General features: G+C 39.7%; 2 protein-coding genes across 2 annotated transcripts; one reads left to right on the forward strand and one right to left on the reverse strand.

The window, feature by feature from the left end:
* Positions 1 to 710: 710 nt before the first annotated feature.
* On the forward strand, positions 711 to 10,011 carry LOC105383468. Its single transcript, XM_048626345.1, has 6 exons — positions 711 to 1,241; positions 1,462 to 1,594; positions 1,779 to 6,783; positions 7,691 to 7,821; positions 9,346 to 9,494; positions 9,782 to 10,011. The coding sequence occupies exons 1-6, from the start codon at positions 936 to 938 to the stop codon at positions 9,848 to 9,850; spliced, it is 5,793 nt and encodes a 1,930-aa protein (XP_048482302.1). The 5' UTR covers positions 711 to 935; the 3' UTR covers positions 9,851 to 10,011.
* Positions 10,012 to 13,565: 3,554 nt separating this feature from the next.
* Positions 13,566 to 24,335, reverse strand: LOC105390061 (luciferin 4-monooxygenase). Its single transcript, XM_038118453.2, has 12 exons — positions 24,209 to 24,335; positions 22,175 to 22,333; positions 21,369 to 21,576; positions 20,838 to 21,033; positions 18,635 to 18,757; positions 18,069 to 18,243; positions 17,439 to 17,579; positions 15,660 to 15,788; positions 15,255 to 15,338; positions 14,849 to 14,995; positions 14,319 to 14,484; positions 13,566 to 13,933 (listed from the first exon to the last, which is right to left on the reverse strand). The coding sequence occupies exons 2-12, from the start codon at positions 22,328 to 22,330 to the stop codon at positions 13,806 to 13,808; spliced, it is 1,653 nt and encodes a 550-aa protein (XP_037974381.2). The 5' UTR covers positions 22,331 to 22,333; positions 24,209 to 24,335; the 3' UTR covers positions 13,566 to 13,805.
* Positions 24,336 to 24,882: the final 547 nt, after the last annotated feature.

The following is a 24,882-nucleotide window of genomic DNA, read 5'->3' on the forward strand; positions in this document are numbered from 1 at the left end:
CACCCTAAAACTGCAATTAACGTCGCCGAGCGCTTGTAAACTAACAACGCCGTATGTAAACGGCGAGATATTACAAATTGCTTGCGACATATCCAATTTTAATGATGACTCTGACACTTTAACTGAACATAAAAGGACAAATAGAAATGTGTGAACTAATAAACTTGACGGATAGGATAGGCGAGTCTTATGACGCGTACTAGCAAAAGTTTGTTGCAGCTAATAAAAAAATCTTTTAGGTTTACTCTTGCATCATACAGACCTACCTACTTATGTATACTTTGATACTCCTTGATTATTTGTATAGTCAGTTATATCTACTTTGTAAAATATAGCATGAGCCCTATGAGAGCTGTCAAATCCATAAATTTTATGTCATTAGTTTTTTTTTCAAGGGAAAACCAGCTTTATTTATCTGGCATAAGTATCTGTCAATAAAACATAGGGCTCATGCTTCATTTCACAAAGTAAAGTTTACTTACTTCTACAGTTCTATTTTTTAGGCGTAAACATTATGAAATAGCTGTTTCACTGGTTTAACCTATATCAGCTGTGGTAGGTACATAGAAGTAAATAAAGTAACGTTCGTGGTACATCTTGGGTATTTTCCCCTTTTTTCGTAATATTTTCTTTGCTGGCAATATTTATTTTACGACTGACGTGGTATTATCATTCATTCACCCACCGGCCTTCACATCTACCTAGTCTGTGGTGCCAAAACGCTTATATTTATATATCGTTATGTATCACAACACTATTTTCATTCACTCATTATTTTCCGTTATTCTTTTGTTTACCACAACTGTCAAGTTGTGTTTTTGTGTTGTTGTTGATTCGATTTGAATTATCTTTCACATTTATTTGTTTTAAAAACGTTAACAATGAATTTTTTAACATTATTTATAATGAATTAAAATTACGTTTGCGCATGTATAATGGAAACGGATGAGCCTAAAAATCCAGGTCTAATTCATACTTTGGACGATCCCGATTCACGTTCGGCCGTTAACTCTTTGATATTGGACTATTACAAAAAGTTTGGTAGAAAAAGGGACTTGGAGCAGTATTTCTCGCTATCTACGGTTTCTCAGAGTGATATTAGAGACCCCACGAGTCTGTTTTGGAGAAGGATGAAGGCACAGACTGACTCGTCTGACTCGTGTGAGAAGCCGAGTGAGTCCTCCACTGAACTGTGTAGAATTTCCATCCAGTGCTCCGTCCCTGTGGAGTCCAGCTCACAAGTAAGACTTCATACAGCTGTAAATATTTATTTAACTTAAACTTTATTTTGTAAAACAAGACTGACCTCTTTTCCAAAACTCATTGTTATCATTGGCTTTGCCTAGTTTGGGGTCGGATGAGCGTGTGCACGCTGTGTGAGATGTCCCCACATATTATTAACTTCAAAATTTGGGTTTCGAATAAGTACCTACTTAATTTGATAACTTGATATTTTTCCAGGATGAAAAAAGTGATCAGAAATGCAAGGCAGAATCAGTTTCACCACCGATCATCATTGAAGAAGTATCTCCCAGGGACACAACACATTCTGACAATGAATCCGTTAAATCTGAAGGAAACCACTCCCATAAGTGTAAGTTTCTCTTTCAAAATAAATCAAAAGAATAATACACTCATTGCAACTGAAATTATTGATTCACCGTAACAATATTTATGTAACTGAGATAAAAAGGCTTATGCAAATGTAATTCATACAAGAGTGAATAAGTAAAATCACCTATTACATAATTTCTAATCATCATTGCTCTCCTTCACAGCCGTGGACATTACACTGGACACATCAATGAACAAGCCAGTATCTCCGACCAGCAGTATAACATCACAAAGGAAACTGGAATGGGACTCATTAGCGGATGTGGGTTATGCAAATGAGACTGATAGAAAGACGTCAGGCTCAAGCTTGAGCACCCTTGAGAGGCTGGCTCTTCTACAACAATATTCTAATAGTGACAATAAAGAAAATGTACTTGGACAACCTACAGCTCATTCTACACTAATTGAACCAACACACAGGTCTAAAACAAATAAAAAAAGTTTGATAAAAAAGACCAAAGAAGTTCACAGCAAAGGTGTTGATATTGTAGAACTTAATGTCCCTCAGTCATCCAAGACACATCCAATAAGTGTAAACCTAACTAGACACATATCTTTCAATGTTGAAAATGATGGTGGAATTTCCATTGGAAACATAGATAAAGAAGTCAAAGTCACATCTCCAGACAAACAACCACTTGAAAAAGATGTAACACCAGAGGTAAAGATAGATAAAGAAATACAAACTTCATTACCAAAACCTAACACAGGTACAGAAAAAAGAAAGGAATGTATTCCAGTTCTTTTAAGCCTAAATTCTTTAAAAAGTCGATTGAAAAGAAGGAAGCCAAGAACTGTTAGGAAGAAATCAAGCAAAAAAGTTTCCAGGAAGAAGAAACCGCCACTTGTACATGAAAAAAGTGGTGAACAAGTTTCTGAAGCAGAAAGCTTTGAATATATGCCAGGACACATTTATAATCAGAATCAAATGATGGATGACCATCATAAAACCAGAAATTCAGCAGGAAACAAGTCAAGCCTTGAATCCAGTGGTGGTGTCACAACAGAATCAAGTAAAACAAATGCTTCTTTAACTAAAGATTTAGAAAAGAATATCCAACTTCTAGAGAATGTGCTTAAGCAGTACAATAATGACTCGAAAATAAAGAAAAAACTGATTAAAGAATTAGTAATTAAACTACTGAACTCGAAATACAAGGGTGATGGAAGTACAACAGATTTTTTATCTGGGCTAAGTTTAAGCAGCAAATGTCTTAACTTGGCAGAAGGGAACAGCAAGAATGCTACCACTACCAGTACTTCTGACACAAACAATACTGGCGAAAAAACAAAGAGGCCTAAAAAATCTATCTTACGTATGGATAAGTTTAATTCCAGCGCTATCGCCTCAACATCTCAAAGTGTCCCAAATTTACCTACTGTAGGTAACAGCGAAAATCCAATGTTGACTAAATATAAAAAACAACAATCAATTTCACATACAGAATCAGATATTTCAAGCAAATGTAAAGATTCTACTGACACAGTATTTGCTAAAACATCTTCTGAAGAACTATACCAGAAGTATATAGAGGCATTAAAAAGAGAAGAGGCTTATAAAAAGCATTTGCGTGATAAAGAAAACTTTATGAGACAAAAACTGACTGGATCTGATGGTGGTCTAAAAGCCCCACTACAAACTGTATCAGATGCCAAACAAAATAGATTAAAAGAACTTATAAATGATCTGGCTACAAACAATTACGCCGATGGTTCGGGAGATGCTAGAAAACTAGAAGGGTATCCCAATAAAAAAGATATTGAAAAATACATAGACATGAAAAAGCAAAGAAGTCACTCCGTTTTTACTCTGTCCTCCGGAAATTCACAGAAAAAAGAAAAAGAAAATCGGAAAATAGATTTAAGAAAGAGGTTACAGAATGAAATTGAAGCTGGAAGCTCGGGCACAAGTAAGGCTCACTACTGTTGCTGTCCACATCATAACAAATGCACACATGTTGTAGACACTACTCGTCAGGCTAATACTTCAGGTCAAGGTTCATGCTCAGGCAATGAAACTCAGATCAAAACCATAGCTCAAGTTCATAATGTGGATCAAAAAGAAAGCGAGGAAGTCTGCAAAAATAAATCATCAAAATCTTCTTCTCCACGAGGAGATAAAATAGAGATTAAACCAGGACAGACAAATATTTGCATTAAATCATCAAGTTCATCCCACATTTGTGACCATCCAGGGTCGTCTTGTGAGAGTGGCAAGAAATTTTACAAAACTGGCCAATTTAAAGTAGAGGACAATAATAGCTCTAAAAAGTCTCCAAGGGCGACAAGTAGCGAATGTGATGATTCATGTTCGTCTCGGAAAAAGCCTTACGACTCACAAAAGAAAAAATCTGACTGTGTAGATATGCCGAAACAAGTTACCCCTTCACATATAATTGCAGACAAAATTACCGGTGAAATAAAGTATGTGTACTGTTTATGTACTGGAGAATCTGTTGTCCCTAATGAAAATCTCTTGGTTTACAAATGCTCGCGTTTGATGGACAAAGGTGTACAGTTAGGCGCTACAAGATCCGGAATGTCCAATGACGTTTCAGTTCAATGTTCAGGACCAAGCAGCAAAGGTTCAACACCACGAAACGACAACATACCCTCCACGAGCAAAGAAACAAATGAAGCAATCAGTAGGCATTTACCTGAAAAAGTCACTGATATAAAACGTTCTTCACAGTCATCGCAAACTAATTTGCCGTGTCATTTTAGCCGAAGATTCAGTGAACGAAGCGTAGATACTGGCACGTCGAGAGCTTTGGAACGGCGAAGGAATAGCTCGCCTAAGAGAAATGTAGCATACAATTGCTTTAAAAACCAGGAGCCTGATAGAAAGATTTTAATTCTTGAGATTACAAGGTGTATCCAAACGGGTATTAGCATTGACCCTAATATTTCTAATCCTTCTCTTTCCGATATAAATATTGTAAGTGATTGCGCTGAAGTAGTCAGTAAACAGTACAGAGAAGTATCTTTAAAGAGTGCCGAAAATTCCAGTATAAAATCAAAGATCGCAGAAATGCAATTGACCCATCCTAAAGATATGTTTGTTGGGACCCCACAACATACTGAAAGAATAACAAATGTACCTGGATTCGTTGAAAATGACTGTAACATCAATGTTGAATCAAATATTGATATTTACGAAAAACGTTATGAGAAAACATCGCAAGAAGTAAACATGGATAGTTATAAAATACCTCTTCAAGGCACTAACATGACGCTAATGGTAAGTGTTGAATCTAAAAATACGAGACTACCTTTCGATGATGTCAAAAAAGGACCAACACTTGCAACAAAGGGCATTGCAACGGAAGTTGTGGAAAACTTAAATAAATACACCTCTTTAAGAGAAGAATGTTCTAAAGGCGTCCAATCAGAGTACACTAATATATTTGAACAAGTACATTCTTCTACGAAATCTGGTGATGTAATCATCTCTGCTGAAAAACCTAAAGTAGTTGGTCAAAATGACAAAATCGAATTGAATACTAAAGATGTCGCTTGCGATTGCAATATAAATGAACGAAACCAAATAGAAAAACCCACCAAAACCTATGAAACTAATGATGATGATAAAAATGAGCATGTTTTCGCAAAACCGAGAGAAAAATCTGGCTCTTATCCATGTAATAAAAGAAGTCTATTTATTAAAAGAAATACAGACCCTACTCTCATTGATAAAGCTATTAACGTAGATGCAAATGATAGTGATAGTCGTGCAGTTGCTACAAGAGATCTTAAAGACTCAGAAAAACAGACAGAGATTTTATCGAATGCACAAGATGAACGGTCAAATTATGGCAGTGGTACCTATCCAGCCACTAATAAGAAAATCATTTTGAGAACTAATACAAATCCATATTTGTCCAGTGGTGAGCAAGAAAATATGGATATTGAGGCACAAATAAAATCTGAAAGTTATCAAGCCAACTATAAAGATCGCGCATCCAACTATGTGGAAATCCAAACTAAAGATTTCGGTACCTCATGTAATACTGGTGATGTAAGCATATCTCGCTCTCCTAATAATAATCCAAAATCTGCGACTTACCCTACTGCTAATAAGAAGATATTTACAAAGAGAAATACAGACCCGGCGATATTAGATGATCCTAATAACCAGGATAACTTAAAATCGATGACACAGAGAATCGATGTTACTGAAAAATTTAAACCAACAAGTTCTATAACAAGCAGATCGCAAAGTGAGACAGATCAACAAACAACTGATTACGATAGTAGTGACCCTGTACTGCAAGTTATTAAAGACATAACGAGACGTTATTCCAAAAGTGATATAGGAAAGGGAAAGGATAAGAAATGCTACAAAGAAATCATGACTTTGCTGAAGTGCCTCTTAGACACTGAAGACGCGACTGATACTAGATCATCGAGTGATGCTACACCTAGAGAAAGGAATCAAAAACGCTCACCTTTAAAAGAACATAAGAAGACAGTTGATGTAGGAACTAGCTCGCCAGTCAAGAGAAGAGATAAGAAATCAGACAAAAAGCACAAATCTAGCAACAAAACGTCAGGCTCAACAGAATCTACAGATTTTCCAGGAACTACCGAGCGAGAGAGCTCCGACGCTGCCGCTTGCCACGTCCTCAACAAAATAAAGAAAGAATGCGAAAAGTATCACCAGAATCGCTGCAAGCCTTGTCATCACCACAAAGAGTCTAGCAGTACGTCTGTTAACTGCGAAGCTTGCAAGAAAATGCACCACTGCGCTTGTCGAAATAGATGTAAAGGGTCAAGGGTGAAAGCATTTGAAAAGATTAAGAAGAAGTGTGTTGCGTACAACTTGATTCTACAGACATCTGACAGTATGATCCCTGAAGAAGAACCCTGTAATGTCCACAAGCATCCGTTGCAAAATGTGGTTGTTAAAGTGCCTCCGAAACGTCCTAATTTTGGCGATAATGTGCAGTTTAAAGTCACTGACGAATCACCTCGTTCAAGATTTGTTCCGAACACTGACTATCATCGTCCAGGGCGTATTCCTAATGAGAGTGAGATATCGAGCACTGATGATTACAAACGGGAGCTCCAGGCCCTGACGGTCAGGGATTACTTGGAAAGGAACCGACCTGACTTCATTGAAAATACTTCGGATCGTCAGAATGCGCTGAGAGTGATCAGCGAGACTCGGTAAGTTTAATTTTGTTTGTGTAGGTATTAAAGTAAATTGAATAATAATTAAATGCTTCAGTTATCTGGACTTGGTAACTTTTAGCATTCAGTTAGGTCCAGTGTTATATTTCGATATTGTGATGGCCCTAAGGAGATGGCTATGTCTAGGAAGTAATTTGACATTTTTGTTCATGTCTCAATTAAAGACTCACCATATTCTTTTCATCTACATTTGTTATCTATTTAAATCTTCAGACCTTACGGAAACGAACATTGTTCAACCTCAAAAATGATTTTTATCCATACCCCTAACCCTAACTGCTATAACTTGGAGCCCTGTCATGTGTACTGCTGTGAAGGTAATATACGAGTAGTATGAGTAAATTTTATAAATGTAGTTTCTTACTTACACTATAATAATGTTTCATACATAATTTCCATATTTAATAGAAAAATCTGATAAATTATTTTGCTTTAAAAATATTTTCTCAGGCCATTCAGTTGAGTACTGTCCGTTATTTAAATCTTTAGTACCGGCAAATGAAAAAAATATTGGTGAGTTTTTCATTGATTTACAATGTTAGTGTTGTAGTATTTGACTCATTTATTTAGCTCATGGAGATTAGAATATATCTGTTGATAGTAAAGTCATCTAAATATGTCAGTATATCGAATAAGTACACTACACCCAATCTTAATATTATCTTATTCCCTCCATCCAAAGGTTGTCTGGCAGAGATCGCTTTTAGTGATAAGACCGCCTTTTGTACCCTAATTAAGTTGCAACTTGTTAATATTATTATTATTTGTTGGTGTACAAATAAAGTGTATTCTATCTATCTATAAGTTTAATTTGCTCTTGTTAACATTGTTGTTGTACTAGCAATTTACCCGCATAATAAACACAATCTCTCCCTCCACATAGATCCCGCGAGCGCGACGCGACGCGGCGGCTGCTGTCGCTGCAGCTGCAGCGCGCGCCGCTGAGCGCCGTCAGCGCGACGCACGTCACGCAGCTCGCTAGGGAGCTCGGCATCGAGTTGAGGAGACGCAAGTGTGAGTATTTATTTATACTTTTATTGCACCTGTGCAGCGATTACAAGATTTTCGGACCTCCCCGTTAACATTGCGTATCGTCAACTGTCACTGTCAAAATGTAAGGCAAATTTGTTAGTTCCAAAATTTACTACGTTGGCGCTGTTCTTTTATGTTAGTGTAGTATCGTACAATGGTAGCGTATTGCCTGTAATAGGGGCTCTGTTCCCCCTCCCTTAAACTATTCTGCGCTCCCTGGTTGGCCCGGTGTTATCAGGATGCAGGGTACCTCTGGCTGGTTTCATAGCATAGCATAGCATAGAAAGAGTAGCATACATCCATCCGTATTTACAAACCTTCACGCATAGAACAACGCGGACTCGGGTGTACCCTCGGGAAGCGTCATAGCGATCTTTCTTGATACAAAAAAGTCTGCCAATTTTTGCGGGGGGAAATTTTACCGTTTACCATGATTATGTCTCATGGGACATATCATTATGAGTTTTAATTCCCAGCAATAAGGGTTACGTGAAGTGACATTTAATAATGAACACAGTGTCTTCATTTTTCTTGCCAATGGATGTAACAATTATCGATAAGTAAGTGTTATCGATGAATTCGAGAACATGGGTTAGAAATACTAATTTCAAATTAATTAGGTATAGTTAAATTTAATTAGGAATTATTAATAAACGAAGTCACCCGCTTTTCGCTATACATTTATACTCACGTGAAAGGTCGCGAGCCGTATCGCCGTTTTTGAATGAGTACAATGCGTTGTCGAGTAAGTGGGCAACCCGACAGTCAGATGCTTTCAAGCCACCTCTTCGGGCGGCCTCTGACTAGGCTTAACGACTGCTGCCGAAGCAGCAACCGGGACCCACGGCTTAACGTCCCGTCCGAAGCACGGAAGCGTCCAGAAAAGAACCATTTGAAATCGGTAACTCATGCTGTACCTACCAATGGCTGACCGTGTCAGTTGTTGCTTAACCTCAGTGATCAGTTACGATTACTGAAGCCAATTCGACTACGGACGCTTCCCAACTATGACCTTTTTTGTCGATTAATACATATCTACATACCGGTACATCATTATTGCATTTTTTTGACATTGGTTGCTAGGAAACAGCTAATAACAATAAACCATGACCAAATCTGTGATCAAATCCGGAATCCTAATATTCTATGAATTGAAGCTGTCATTTTAGTATGTAAACAAATCATTTTCTCTGAAACGAACGCTTTGCCGACTAGATTGAGTCTAGTGAAAATTGAGACTGCAACTAGTTTATATAAATCGGTGGGCCTTTCTGGCCTACCACCCCGCCAGAGGGGAACGTCTGCCTATTTCGTCTCCAGACCATTCATACTCAATTCCTTCACGTGACATCACAAAATGTCATAATGGCTTATAGTTATAGCCGCTGCCGCCGAGTTCTGGATAGAACTGGCTTTTGTCGCCCTTGTCTTGTTTAGTTACTGATAATCAGAACCAAATAATATTGTTTGTTTGTAGATGATAAAATGTATTATGTTTTTTCGCAGTGGCGCCAAAATTTATCAGTGAACGCGAAATGAAGAAACACTCTGAGAAAATTTACAAGTCTCTGCCCGAGGTGGTTCAGAAGAAAGAGGACTTGAGGAAGGAAAATATTAAGAAGACCAACTTACTGATGGCTTCCATGTTCAAGAAGGTACCTAAATTATTAATAAATACTATTTTAAATTAGGACAGTCCGTCAATTATAATGTAGGAAAAAAATCTTATTTTGTTAACACGCACATCGCATAAGTAATTATTTAGTGTAGGCGAGGCTTTAGTTTACCTACACCTAGCTTGGTTAGCTAGCAGCAGTTTTGACAGATTGCCCTGGGCGGGATTCGAACCCGGCGCCAAGCTTCAGAAGCAGCTTCACTACAGCCTCAGCTATGGTGCCATCACCTTTTTATCAATTTGTAATACGATTTCTTTTTTTTCCAGAGTCTACAAAAGAAAACTCTTCGTGGCAGCGTCAACATCTCTAACTACAGTGCAGTTATTAAAATATGACACACCGACTATACGAGTGCTGTGGTTAGAAGTTTTTAAAGGTGTGTACAGTGCGTTATTTGTTGATGTACAAAAAATATTTCTCGCATTTAGTACTAGAACTTTATTTTTATACAATGATTAATGTTGACTGACGTTTTATAAAGTAACAATAAAATGAGATGTTTTATAAACGTTTATAAGCGAGGCTAATGGCTCAAAGAGGTGGCTAGACCACTGCTTAGTAACACAATCAGCTTTTAGAACAATTGTAGATATAAAGATAGAATATGACGTATTATGGTCTGACCATTTTCCGATTGTGTTTGAATGTAATCTAAATCTTATAAATATGAAAGTTATGAATAATCCTGTTTGTGTTAAAATAAGTAATGTGCGATGGGGAAATAAAAAAGACGAGGAAATTCAAATTTATGCTAAATCTTGCCATGAATATTTAAGTTCTATTGTTTTACCATCGGACCTTACAACATGTTGCAATACCATCTGTCATAATGTGGACCATAGGAATTTATTAGATAAAATGTATAGTAAAATAGTTAAAGCTTTAAGTGAGGCGGCTGTGCTGAGCAGTGCAGGTAAGAGCTCTAGTAATAAAAAACAACGAGTAATAGGCTGGAATAAGCATGTAAAGGATGCACACGCCACAGCTCGAGCTAAGTTTCAGCAATGGCTTTTGTATGGCAAGCCGACCTCGGGATATTATTACGATGAAATGTGCCTTAGTAGGAAAGTGTTTAAGTCCAAACTTCAGTGGTGCCAGAATAACCAACAACAGATAGCTATGGATATTCTAGCTTCGCATCACAAAGTGAAGGATTTTAGCAGGTTCTGGAAGGCTACCAACAAGCTCAATACCAACCCTAGTCTGCCCGTATCGGTTGACGGTGTAACCGAACCGAAGGCCATTGCTGACTTATTTCGAGGGCACTTCAAGGTACAGTCGCCCATTGATGTGACGAGTCAGGGGCTTAGTGCTGACACGCATACTGTCGATGGACCTCTTCAGACTCAATTTACCTCAAAGGAGGTAGCAACCATAATTAGGTTTATGAGCAGAGGTAAATCTCCGGGGCAGGATGGGCTCAGCATTGAGCACCTGAAATATGGAGGAGAACATGTTTCGAGAGTGCTCTCTTTATTTTATAACAGCTGTTTGGGACATAGCTATCTTCCAAGGGAAATGATGGAGACAATAGTTGTACCTATTACAAAGAATAGAACTGGTGACATCTCCGATAGAAACAACTACAGGCCTATATCGCTCGCAACTATCATTGCGAAGGTGTTTGACGGTTTGCTGGACGCCCGGCTCAGCGCGCATCTGCAATTAAATGACGCACAGTTTGGCTTTAGGCCGGGGCTGTCGACGGAGAGTGCTGTGCTGGGGCTCAAGCATACCGTCAAATACTATACGGATCGCAAAACGAACGTGTATGCCTGTTTCCTAGATCTCTCCAAGGCATTTGATCTAGTGTCATATAATGTCCTGTGGGAAAAATGTAGAAGGTCAAACCTACCTATGGAACTAGTCAATATTTTCCAATACTGGTATGATCATCAGAGTAATAAAGTAAGATGGGGTGATGTTTATTCTGACGAGTATGGCTTGGAATGCGGGGTGAGACAGGGTGGTATAACATCCCCAAAGCTCTTTAATCTCTATATGGATGAACTTATCGGCGAACTCAGCAGTATGCATGCAGGATGTTATGTTGACGGCAAAAGCTGCAACAATTTCAGTTATGCAGACGACATGGTGCTGCTGAGTCCGTCGACAGGTGGGTTAGTGAAGCTACTTGGAGCCTGTGAACAGTACGCGGAAAAACATGGTCTCAAGTACAATGTAACAAAAAGTGAGATAATGATTTTTAAAACTGAAAATAAGTTACCTCAGGAGATACCGTCTTTTTTATTATGTAAAAATGAACTGAATCGCGTAACTAGATTTAAGTACCTTGGGCACATTGTGACAGATGACCTTAAGGATGATGAGGACATTGAGCGGGAGCGTAGGGCGTTGGCAGTCCGTGCCAATATGTTGGCCCGCAGGTTTGCACGCTGTACAAGAGAGGTAAAGGTCACCCTATTTAGGGCATATTGCCAATCTTTTTACACGTGTAGCCTGTGGGTCAACTACACGCAAAGGGCTATCAATTCCCTGCGCGTCCAGTACAATAACGCCTTTAGGATGTTGCTGGGGCTGCCGCGACACTGTAGTGCGTCGGGCATGTTCGCGGAGGCGCGCGTGGACGGCTTCCATGCCATTGTCAGAAAAAGGACGGCCTCATTGCTGAGCAGAGTGCGCGGCAGCACCAACAACATCCTAGCAGTCATCGCGGGGCGGCTCGATGGCCCAATACTGAAGCACTGGGTAAGTGTCATTATTGGTACACTCACAGTATGTGGGAAGTCGAGTCGTCCCATAGCTACGTTACCCTGACATGCTATATTGTTTTATTCGGATCAATTGTATTTAATATTCTATTTTTTTATCAATTTAATTTATATTTTACACAATTTATCCTTATTATTTATTAATGTGACATTGTTTATTTATTTATTTTTATTTTGTTTTAAATATGGTTAAATAGGATTGAACCGATATAAATTAATATACCTACTGTATGAATTATACTAATTGTGATTTATTGTGATGTAATTTTAATTTAATTTATTTATTGATTTATTGTGATCTAATTTTAATTATTAATTATAATTTTATTTTTAATTTGATTGACATTGCATGTACTATGGATCTTGTTATCTGAAAATAAATGTATTATTATTATTATTATTATTATTATTATAAAAACTGTTTTACTAGAATGCCTTCGTATGGTATTTGATAATTATTCGTCCATGTAAAAGAGTAGGTGTGTGCGTCATAATAAATACCTACTAGATTATCTTTAATTAAACATTTATTAACTAAATAACTACACGATATCTTAACATAATGGACAACATTTCATTTTCTTTACCCTATATTTTTATTAGTTATTCGGAAAGGTTATAAAAAATTAGAGGACCCGTATTTTTTTATTTTGTATATACATTAATTTTTGCATGTTATTTTTAACTTTAAAGTTAATTATTTTAAAACCGGAAGTGACATCACATATTAGGCAAAATTTTTATTTTTGTCTATTGCCTTAGTCTCGAAAAAAAACATAAATGACACTGACAAGTGACATTTAAACTTTGTTTACATGCCAACCAACAAATGGGTCATTTTCAAATGACATTGATATTGCTGATGATACAAAGTAGGTACTTATCATGTAAAAAAATAAGCAGAAGCATTTTTTCAGCTGTGTAGGCGGTGGCATGCTCTGGAACGTATTAAATAGAGGGCATCTCTTTATAAGTACTAACCATTTTATATGATAAATTAAAAAAAATAGTCAGAAAGTGTCAGAACATTGATTTTATGAAAATGACCCAAATAAACAACAACGACTCGATAAAACGTCAACGTCAATCAAAAATGAAAGTGACAGTTACTTTGTTTTTAAATCAGGCTTTGATCATCAAAATGCATCGCACCTGATGCATGACGTCATCAGCACTTTTTTACTATTTTATGATTTTCTCGAAAACGATACATCCAAAAAATACAAAAACATTTTTTTTGTGGCCTTGAGAGCTAAATCTCGAAATGGTTTTCGATTTATAGTAGCTTTAGTTTTTTGAAATGTTGTCCATTGTTAAACCTTAATCCATGCTTAATCTTAATACTATAAACAGTTATACATTCATTAATACATCAGTAGTTATTAAAAAATAGGTTACTATTATCGATCTACAATCTACATACCTAATACATAGCTACTCGTAAAACGCAACTATAACAACCAACAACAACTTACCTAATAATTCTACATTTGCACCTACACTAAGCTAAAATCTAAATCATCACATATCACAGATGAGCTACAATTCGGCTAAAGCCTCATTCCCTGGGATGTGTGAGTGCAATTTCCTTGACCTGGCGTCGGTGCACCTTGGTAGAAGCTGTCATTGGTATTTGATCCAGGAATATGACACCCCCTCGCAGTTGCTTCGCATCCGACAGGGAATCTGAGGAAATTAATTGGGATGAGAATGAAAATAAATGTGTAAAATGAAAATAAATAAGTCCTGCTCAAATCATATGAAATGAGGTTAACTATAGTGAAAAGGTGAAAATCTGTCGAAGAACCTGATAAGCGTTAGAAAATACGAGTTCACGAGTGGAGACCACGAGTAACGGCCCACGACGTCATCGAACCAGGATAATACTTATATAATATCATGGTAAGATTATTTCCCAATTTACTTTACTTACTCCGTTGGGCCAGCGCCTCGACCACATCGCTCCAGCGGTCCCTGGGCCGGCCCACCAGTCGACGGTCTCCCAATCTCAAATTTCCTAGCCAACGCCAACGAAATCTGTGGGCTTTGGTTTACACTCAAACTATCTCACCCTTGACCAAGTCCTTGATCTCCTCTGCGCTGACATCGCAGCCGTCCCGGCGCACCACGCAGGCCACGGGCAGCTCCCCGCACGCCTCGTCCGGCAGCCCCGTCACCGCCACGTCCAACACCGCCGGGTGGGTGCGGATCACGCTCTCGATCTCTATGGGGGATATCTGGAAGGGAATGTCGGCTGAATCTGGGAATAATTCGAATATTTCGCAGGTGAAAGATAGATGAGCTGAAGAATACTTAACAGTTTTACTGGGTAAATAAAGTATAGGTATTATTTATAATTATGTACTGCCTGTTACTTTGCGTTTTTGGAGCTAGTATTCTACAATACTATATAGCTACCTACGTATCTTAATAAAGTCGTGTTTAACCATGTGGGCTGCAAAGGTCGTATGGGCGTGCATTTCAGCAGCGCGAAATGGATAATTTTTGTTTTCGTGAAACATACCGTTCGAAATTCTTCTGGAAATTTAATATACGTAGGTTGGTAGGTACGCTATGATGCCGTCGAAAGTGGTCTACTACCTGATAGCTCATGTACTTGAGCAGCAGTTTAATCCGCTCCACATAGACGTAGTAGTGGTGCTCGTCTCTGTAGAACATGTCTCCCGTCTTGAACCAGCCGTCCTCGCTGAACGTCTCCGCTGTGGCCTCCGGGTTGTTGTAGTAGCCCTGGGGAGGGGAAATGGCGGAATTAACTTAGGATATTAGGTAGGTATATAAATTATAGTTTGGCCCTTGGAGGTAGTGGTACAACTTGTTGGGTTGGGAATCACAGTTGCCATGGTGGACAAAACATATTTTTCGGTTGAACCACGGCTCTCAGCATTTTTATTTACATATGAACTACTCTGCCCAGCTGGCCTATAACAGCTAGAATCGGAGTAGCCTTCTAGGTATTTTGTGCTGTAGTTTTTGAATGCTGACGTACCTTGACAATGCCTGGTCCCTTGAGCCACAGTTCGCCGGGTACATTGGGTTCAGTGACGTCCAGCCCAGTGCCTGGGTCTATTATCTGAAATTAATAACATGTCCATCAATAGAATCAGATGCATCATTCTCTTTTTTTATAAATTACTAGACTGATAAGGGTCACCGATCTCCTTTATTGAGATTTCTCAGTTAAATATTTAATTCGATTCCCCTGGTCAGGAATCGAACTCGCATGCATTGACCTAGTTCGCATCAAGTTGAGCACTAATATAGTCACACAGGCCTGAACTTGGGTGGCTTAATAGCTAGTCACCCCGTGTTCCGTGTTCCCCGCATTTCACGCATAGCAATTTAGAGGCTAAATGTGGAAAATCAGCTCGCCACGATAGATAGACACACGTACTCGATACTTGAGGCAGCCGAGCGGGCGGCCGCAGATCCAGGGCCGCGCGGTGTCGTCGTTGCAGAAGCCCACGCCCGTGATCTCCGACATGCCGAACGCGTTGAACACCTCTGTGGTGGGGGTCACTAGCTGAAAACACATATACAATATACGTAAATAAATACATCAGTGGGCTGGTCACATCTGTCGAAGAACCGATAACAGATGGGGTAAACCTGTTCTGCAGTGGAGACCGCGACTAGGCAAACGTAGTGTGGGACGCCCTCCAGCTAGATGAGGTGACGACTTGAGAAGGTGGCTGGTTATGATTGGATGTGTAGTAAAATAATCAAACTACATTCCTTTTAACATAGTGTACACTGCACCCAATCTTAACACGTTCACGGACAATCCGTCGAGGGCCGTAATTAAGTATCCTTGTAATATGACTACGCGCCTGTGGCCGTCCAACTTCTATTGATTGAAACGGACGAACCGTCAACAGCCGTATCATTTCTGTATTCTTAACAGGAGATGCATGATTTAGTGTCGTATTGTGCTAATTCATTTGTTTCTAGGTGTCATAACAAAGAACTTGTCGGGGTTTCTTTTGCACACACATAAGTGAACTTTATAGTGACATACCGCCTGTCGCCGTAACCGTTACAAATAAAAATAACCTTCCAGAAGTTAGTGTCACGGCGCGCGCGTCGCGGATATGTTGTGTAGAACGGGTGGTAGTCTGATAATTTTTGTGGCAAATTACGAGGTAAATTAATAATAAATCGATAAATATTATACTGTTTTGCATATAGGATGCCTACCTATTCGATTCAAATACTATAATTACTTAAATGGAACATAGAAAAGCGAAGATATAACTGTAATGAGGAACTAGAAAATTTTAGCTTTTGTCGATGAACCCCTTTGTTTAATCTTACTATATCAGCTTTATTTATTGTAAATAGCATGCTAAAAGTGGAACTTTGTATCTGAAAAACGTCCAAACTTATTTGAAAATGATTCGGTCCTTGAAAAAAACTGGCGGCTGCCGCCTGTAGCCGTAGATGTCACTATACGCATTGTTGGATATGCATGATGTGGCGGACCGCTTGTAGACGATACCGTCTATGGCCGTAACTGTCACATTACGTAAATAAAATATGTTGAGATACGGCAATACGTTTCAAGGCGGAACGATAAAATGTATGGGATTTTTAGGTGTCATATCAAAATATTTTCCAACCATCAATTGTCCGTGAACGTGTTAATCTCTTATTCCCTCCATCCTAGGGTTGTCTGGCAGAGATCGCTTACGTCTTAGTTACGTCTACTATAATACTTATCCGGAAACACAAAACATAAGTAGGTACCATGTAGGTACATTGTACATAATGCCCAAGAACCTCAGCAATTTGTGCCGAGTTTAATTATGTATCTACATATTTACTTAGGTACCTACTTAATTGAACAAATAGTACAATGACAACGGAATTGATGTGAACAAAAACATAATGGCAAGAGGTAGACCTGCCTACCTACATAATAAGTTTCGTATATTATGTTATGATGATGAGAGGTCGAGTATGTAAGGTACAAATACCAACTAAGCTAATTTACTTTTAATGTGGCTATGTAACTATAGTACCAAACTAGTTACTTGTATCTAATCGTAAAAATGAATTGCAGAATATGTTGGTAAACACATCAATCACAACTGCATTTTTTTACTAATTCTTTTTTTTTAAATAATTCATTTGCTGGATTTGAACACTCGGCCTCTCGACTAAGATCCCCTACCTTGATCTCAGCAATGAGGTCTGCGGGCGCGGCGCTGCCGCCCAGCAGCATGGTCTCCAGGCAGGAGAAGTCGCACTGGTCCCGGTCTGCCGCCTTGATCACCGCCGCCATGAACGTCGGGCTGAACACCGTCCACGTCGGCTAATGGGGGGCAGGATAAGAAAGAAAGAAACGTTTATTCGACGAATAAAAATAATAATACAAAACTAACAAAGGTTACTGACCAGAGCGTCAAAAAGGCGCCAGCTCACCATGTGATGTGGTGGTTATAGAGTATATAGGAAGCAGGTATGACGAAGCGGTGAGTTTGTACCGCAACTGACTTATTTATTCGGTCTCTGGACTCAAACTCGTAACTCGGCAGAATCGAGAGCTTCGTTAAATAATCTTTTCATCTATCACTTCACAATACAAGTCTACAAGTATGACTTTAAATCAGATGGCGCAGGTAAGCCCACAAAAGCATTTTGTTCTCTGGTCAGCAAGGTTATGCCGAAGTATGGCAACCGGCTGTCCCCCTTTTACATAATGCCTGGCAAAAATATTTCTGCCATCTACTTAACGGAATTCAGTATAATGTACCAATGCGTGTGTATAATGTACCTACATAATTATGTCTGACTTATTTACCTTATAAGTATTGAGCAAGTGATAGCAATGTTCCCTGGTCAGAGGCAGCGAGGTCTGGAGCCTTGTGTACCGGAATATGGGCGTCATGACAAAGTTCATCAGAGCGGTCAGCCACTGCAGCGGCGACCCGATGAGAGCCATGCGCGTCGGGGTGGGGAACGTGTCGTGACGTATCCTGAAGAAAGGTAGGTATTATTGATGAATAAAAAGAGCAATGGATGGAAAACTGTGGAGACCATATATGTGAGGAGCTCTTGTATGAAAAATAATATGTATATGATAAATATAACGTGTGTTTCTATCTAGCAGTAAATAGGTCGACATGCTGGTTTCTCCCAGGTCATCACGCTAACGGATTTAGGTAAGTACTATTCTTACTCATGCGGCCCTCAGGCTCAGGTCTACATTCTTCTCTCTATTACTCTCAAGACATCACACAGACTTCATTTATGTTCATATATCCAACTCAATCATTTTAACTACTGGATCATTACCATGTGCGTTTTCATTCTATAAAATCTCAAGGTATAAAAAGAATGGAATTTTATCAGTGACAATCCCTTTACCATAAGTATGGGCTGGAGGTAGCGAAGTTCTTGTGGGTGGCTTCGGCGGCCTTGGGCAGGCCGGTGGTGCCGCTGGTGGCGATGAGGAAGGCCGTCGCCTCCGCCGGGTCGAAGTCTGCGGCCCTGGAGTATTAACAGATTGTGAAAATTATTCTTATCTTTGCATGTCGGTGTCAAGAGCTGGAGTAGGGCCTTCTCGTTAGAGAAGTACTTATGTTTCTTGAGTTCTTGAGTAGGGTTGTATAATTTATATCTATACTGATCTATACCTACTTATTATACCTACTTCAATACTCGTAATAATATTCATAGGCACACGTTTGCATTATACAATAGCAAACTTCCAAATTGGTCTTCTAAATAGAGTGATTTTAGATAATTATTCTAAATTACAGCAATTTATAGGACTGAATTAAGTCTAATTTCCCTTTGTGATTGCCTACTTTACAAATGTTTGTCTCTGTTTTTTTTGTTTGTATATACGGCTCGGCTGCGTTTATCACTATTGCAAGTAGGAAGTACAGTCTGGCACAAAAGAACCTGACTCCTCTCAGGCAGCATTTTCACTCTGACACGGGTCAGGATGCTTCGCCCCTGACAGTAAGTACCCAAATAGTTCGGTTAGGTACATAAGTACACATACATAGGAATTTGTACATTAACTATACCAAACCATTTTGATCTGAATAAACTTCCGTACGCATATCGCACTTCACCATAATTTGATTTTTCGTCACAACACTCGTGGAATTTTATCATGAAACGAGTCAAGGTAAGTACCTAAGGTGCCTGACTTGACCATCTTGATTCGTTTAATGAAAAACCGAAGTGTCCTAAAAAAATTAACAAGTTTTTTTGCGAGCTTGCATGTAAGTAACTACGTATAAGTTTCAGTATTCATTCTGTTAATTTTGTCTCCATCTCCATGCTAAGTACCTAATTCATAAGATCAACATGCAGCCATCATGCGCCAAACAAGTATAGTGCAGTCACACTGATCCTCCCCTATTCAATGAGCACCCTACAACTCTTACTCGAACTCCTCAACAGCCACGTCCCCCCCCGCCTCCATGAACTGCTGGAAGCTGCACAGGTAGTCGCCGCCGTCGAAGGTCACGATCTACGCGTCCACCTCCGCCTCGTTGAGGGCCAGCTGCACGTCGGGCGCCTTCTCGCTCTGGCAGAAGATCAGCTTCGGACGACTCACGCTCTTTAGTTACAACACTAGACCAAACTATAACTGAACCTAACGATAGGATCCGAATAAATTTCCGTATAAGTATATGGCCCTTCGCTATAGCAATTATATTTTTTTGTCACTACACTCACAATACACTGGAACCTCAGGTAAGTTACCTGACCAGCTTGACTCGTTTTTTGGACTAATAAAATGGCAAGCGATTCTGTTTTGTCCCTATAGGTACTAAATAAGATTATCAGCCACCATCCGCCCAATAAGTATGGTACAGGCACACTAGTCCTCCCCAATCAATCATCCTACGCTCTTACTCGAACTCCTCAAGCGCCACGTCCCCCCCCGCCTCCATGAACTGCTGGAAGCTGCACAGGTAGTCGCCGCCGTCGAAGGTCACGATCTGCGCGTCCACCTCCGCCTCGTTGAGGGCCAGCTGCACGTCCGGCGCCTTCTCGCTCTGGCAGAAGATCAGCTTCGGAGGAGTCACGCTCTTTAGGTACAATACTAGACCAAACTATACCTAACAGTACCTAACGATAGGATCCGGATAAATTTCCGTATACAGGGTGTTGCAAAAAGGGTATATTTTGAAATTCTGATTTCAATTTCGGGTTTAAATATACCATGCTGCACATGTAGATTTCGCCTTAGTATACCCTTTTTGCAACACCCTGTATATCTCCCTTCGCTATAGCAATTTGTTTTTTTTGTCACTACACTCACAATTCACAATACACTGGAATTTATCATTAAACGAGTCAAGGTAGTCAGGGTACCTCTGGTAGTTACCTGACCAGCTTGACTCGTTTTTTGGACGAATAAAATAACAAGCGATTATTTTTGCCTCATACTAACTTAATTCATAAGATCAACAGCCATCAAACGCCAAATAAGTAGTGCAGGCAGAACTGGTTGTTCTCCCCTTTGCACTTATCATCCTACATTCTTACTTGAAGTCTACATAGTTGGCCTCGGCCCCCATTTTTAACGCGCATCCTACATTCTTACTCGAACTCCTCAACCGCCACGTCCACCCCCGCCTCCATGAACTGCTGGAAGCTACACAGGTAGTCGCCGCCGTCGAAGGTCACGATCTGCGCGTCCACCTCCGCCTCGTTGAGGGCCAGCTGCACGTCCGGCGCCTTCTCGCTCTGGCAGAAGATCAGCTTCGGGCGGCTGACGCTGAACGAGCCTTGGAGCTCCACTGGGAGGAGAGGTTCTGTGGTTAATTTTGATCATCGTAAGCGAGTGCCTATACTGATGAATACAGTAATGAAAAGACACAGCCATGTGAACTTTGTTCTAGCGGTCTTCTTCATAACTCTATCAGATAGGTCCTGTGTAAGTCACATGGAAGTAAGTCGTCAGTTCAACAGATTCAAGTATAATAATATTGTGCCTCTGTTTTAAGTGTGTCTGCTCTCCAGAAAGAGGTCCATGGTCTATGTCCAGCAGTAGATGAATATGGGCTAATGAAAATGATGATGATGATGACATGTTAATCCACCTATCTATGTATTTAAGATTCAAATAACTTACACACTCCCAAAGTCCTGTCAACGGCCGCAATGATGACCCCAAGGTACAGGGCCGCGTAGAACGGAACCCCAATATCCAGGTGGTTGGGAGCCATGATGGCGATGACGTCACCATACCCCACCCCCCGCTGGGCGAAGCACCCCGCGCACCGGACCGACCGCTCTAGCATTGAGCCGAAGGTTTCAGACTCGCCCGTCGCGCCGTCTATCTGTTGAGGATATTCGTGATCATGAATAGCTGAAGCATAATCAATCGGCTGTAAATTTTAAAGCCTGATACATGTTTATGTGGGTTCTGATCTGATTCCTGCGTAAGAAGATTAATCCTGGATTATTTCATAATAGCTTTTCCACTAGATTCGCTTCGTCTTAAAAGGTATACTTACCAGTGGGATTTCCAGATACAGACTCTAATCTAAGTTATCTAAGGTTTTCACCACTTTTGGATAGTATAAAAATATGTACCCAATAGTTCAATGTCTTTGCCAAGACAGGCCATGATACCGATAATGCTATGCCTTAAAATCATGGTATGTATTAGTTCGTAACTCCACTTGTGTACTTCTCCTTTACCGAACCAAAAAGCCCACACCGCACCTGGAGGGTCACTATGACGAAAAACTAATTTTCGGAGCGCTGCTGTGTGAGCCTCGACTCTCTCGTATTGCACGACAGCTCTCGTTCGTCCATTTTTCGCCAGCAAAGAATAACCTAGAAAGCTCTGCAGGATGAGTTTCCCGAGGTGGTGTCGGTCTTAGGCACTAGAGCTCTCGTTCGTTCGTTTTTCGTCAGTATACAGAAACCCACCTGCAACACATGGTCGGGCGCGTCCAGAAAGCTCTGCAGGATGAGTTTCCCGAGGTGGTGGCGGTCGGCGGGCCGGCCGGAGCGCGCCACCACGCGCGCGCCCAGCTCGCCCAGGTACATGTGCACGCCGTCGTACCACTGCCGCGGAGACGCCATGGCCTGTGGGATCAATCTGTCATGTATTAACCTCTAGAGACCCCGTGACCTCATACGAGGACATAATGAGGAGACCCACCACGGGGCTCAGCCAAAGCAGCAGATTGCAGCCGTCGAAATCTGAAAGTTTTGAATTTTTTGGCCGATTCACCCACTGTTAAGTGCGAGTGTTCAGTAGATATTGCTGGGCTTGTTGTATAGTATTTGCAAAACTTTTAAATCTGCCATACATACTTAGTAATGTACGTTTACTAAACAGTCGCACTAAACAGTGTGTGAATTGGCCTGTACGTGTACAGTGGAGGTACGCGCACTGTGGCTGTGACTTTGCTGTTTTTTCGCCGGTACGGGGTTTTAAAACCGCAGCCGCAACTCGCCCACCGCAATGCGCGTTTGCGATGCGATGATGGCATTTGGGATGAAAAAAAAAACGAAAATGGTGGTGAAAACGGTGTTATAAGTAAAGTCTATAGGTGAGGCGAGAGCTTATATGCAATGTGGAGCTCCATAGATCCTAGCTATGTTGCATTACTATTTATTAGAGAAGTCACATTTGTTCGGCCTGCTGTTGTGTGCAATTAAAAGTTGTTCAGATATGATAACTTGCTTCATAAAAAATACTGGTATCCTATCACTGGTAAAGTAAGTAGCCTTATTTTACACTATTTAAGTTACTTATAGGTAAGTACTTCTATAGTTACAATGATAAAAATTATTAAAGTATTTTTAAAACTTTATAAGTACTTACTTACCTAACTTACTTTATTTTAAAAACTGTAAAACACATTTTAAATGCAATCGCCGAATAGGTAATAAAATAAAAGGTTGTTTGTTTTTTTTTGCGTCCCACTTTGGGGCAAAGACCTTCTTACATGTTGCACCTACCCATATAGGTACGTTACCTATACATAAAAAAATATAACTAGGTACCCATACCCACCGGTCAAGATCCTGTGACTGCTGGTCAAACCTGAATTTGTTTTCACAATCGGTCACAAACCACAATTACTTTTATTTACTTTACCTTCTTATGATTAATTATTGATTAAAAAGCACTTTACCATTCGTTTAATTAAACAATTAGATATTGCGGTGCGACACTATGGTATGGTATGATCACTCAATTAATACTCAACGTCGAGTACCTACCTATCTGAGTGCCTACTTAGGAAGTAATAAACCAATTCAACTTTATCCACCGGAAAATAGAAACGCCGTCTATTCTTGAGTTTTTATCGTAGTGGTCTATGATATTTTAGTTTTACCTTAATACTTTAGAGCTATGTGACTAAGCAATAAATGTAGGTATGTACTTACCTAGCTATATAGATTAATAAAACGTGTACTTATATTATTATTATAACCAGCCCATATCTACTAAAATGTCTGCCTGTACTATGAAAAAAAAAAGTATCTACTTATTAGATTTAGTCAGACCCTTATTAAACCACTAACTTAAGTACCTGAAAGTACGCATTTGTATTTTGATATTTATTGATGGAGTAGGTTACTGAATATTACACTTACAGCATCGAAGTAGAAGTAAGTACTTCGCAATGTAAGTACTTATAAGGGTAGACCCTTTATCTAAGGTTTCAATGTGAGGGTCTATCGTGTGATACCTACATGTAAAAGAAAAACTTTCCTGCCCTATGCTATGTTGACCAATGGAATGCAATTGCTAGAATCAAATGCATCCAACGCAATGTAGAATAGCACATATCGGGTGTGGGTAACGATTAGATTTTTCATAGTAAATGTTTGAAAGAGTTTACTTCATGAACTCACATAAGAAACATTAAAAACTCGTATACTTAGTTACTTAAACCAAAATTAAAAATCGAATAGATAAGTGAGGCAAATTTAACTTGAACCTACCTTTTTATTTAAATAAGTTTTTCACAATAAGCAGAACCGGTCAAGACTGACGCCATGGGCCGCCGACGGTATAAAACTGTGTTAACTTTGACCGAGACTCGATCAAGGGACAAGAGCGCAGGGACGGCTCCAGGAGTTCGATCTGTGGGATCACAAAGCCCCGACTGCGACTCTGGTAGGGTTTACACAATCATACCAGGTGGTTTAATGATTTAAGTATATAAGAACCAAACCAACTGTAATAAAATAAACATGTATTGTGTAAGTACGTAATTAAAAAGTGAAATTGATTTCAGTACTTAATATTGTATGTAAAAAATATCGTTGCAAATTATTTCCTCTGGGGATTCATGGGCTTTGCTATGTATGAATCTTAAGGCGGTTGAAGAGTATCGGTTATGCTCATGAATACGGAGGTAATAGGTAATATGAATATTAATAGATGAATTTGTCAGGGAAAGACATTAAATATTCTGTGTTATTTTGCAGGATATGGGGGCATTGAGCCCCACTCTTTTGACACCCCTCGATCCGGTACAGTGAGCAGGTTCTATATGTGAGGCAATTTATAAATTATGCACAGTCGCGCAGGCCTCGCTACTGTTTCTGCTTTCTAGTACAGGAGCTGCGGATATACAAATAAATAAATACAATGACATAATGTACCTATCATA

The sequence above is a fragment of the Plutella xylostella genome, chromosome 16, assembly GCF_932276165.1.
Source record: "Plutella xylostella chromosome 16, ilPluXylo3.1, whole genome shotgun sequence".
NCBI lineage: Eukaryota > Metazoa > Arthropoda > Insecta > Lepidoptera > Plutellidae > Plutella > Plutella xylostella.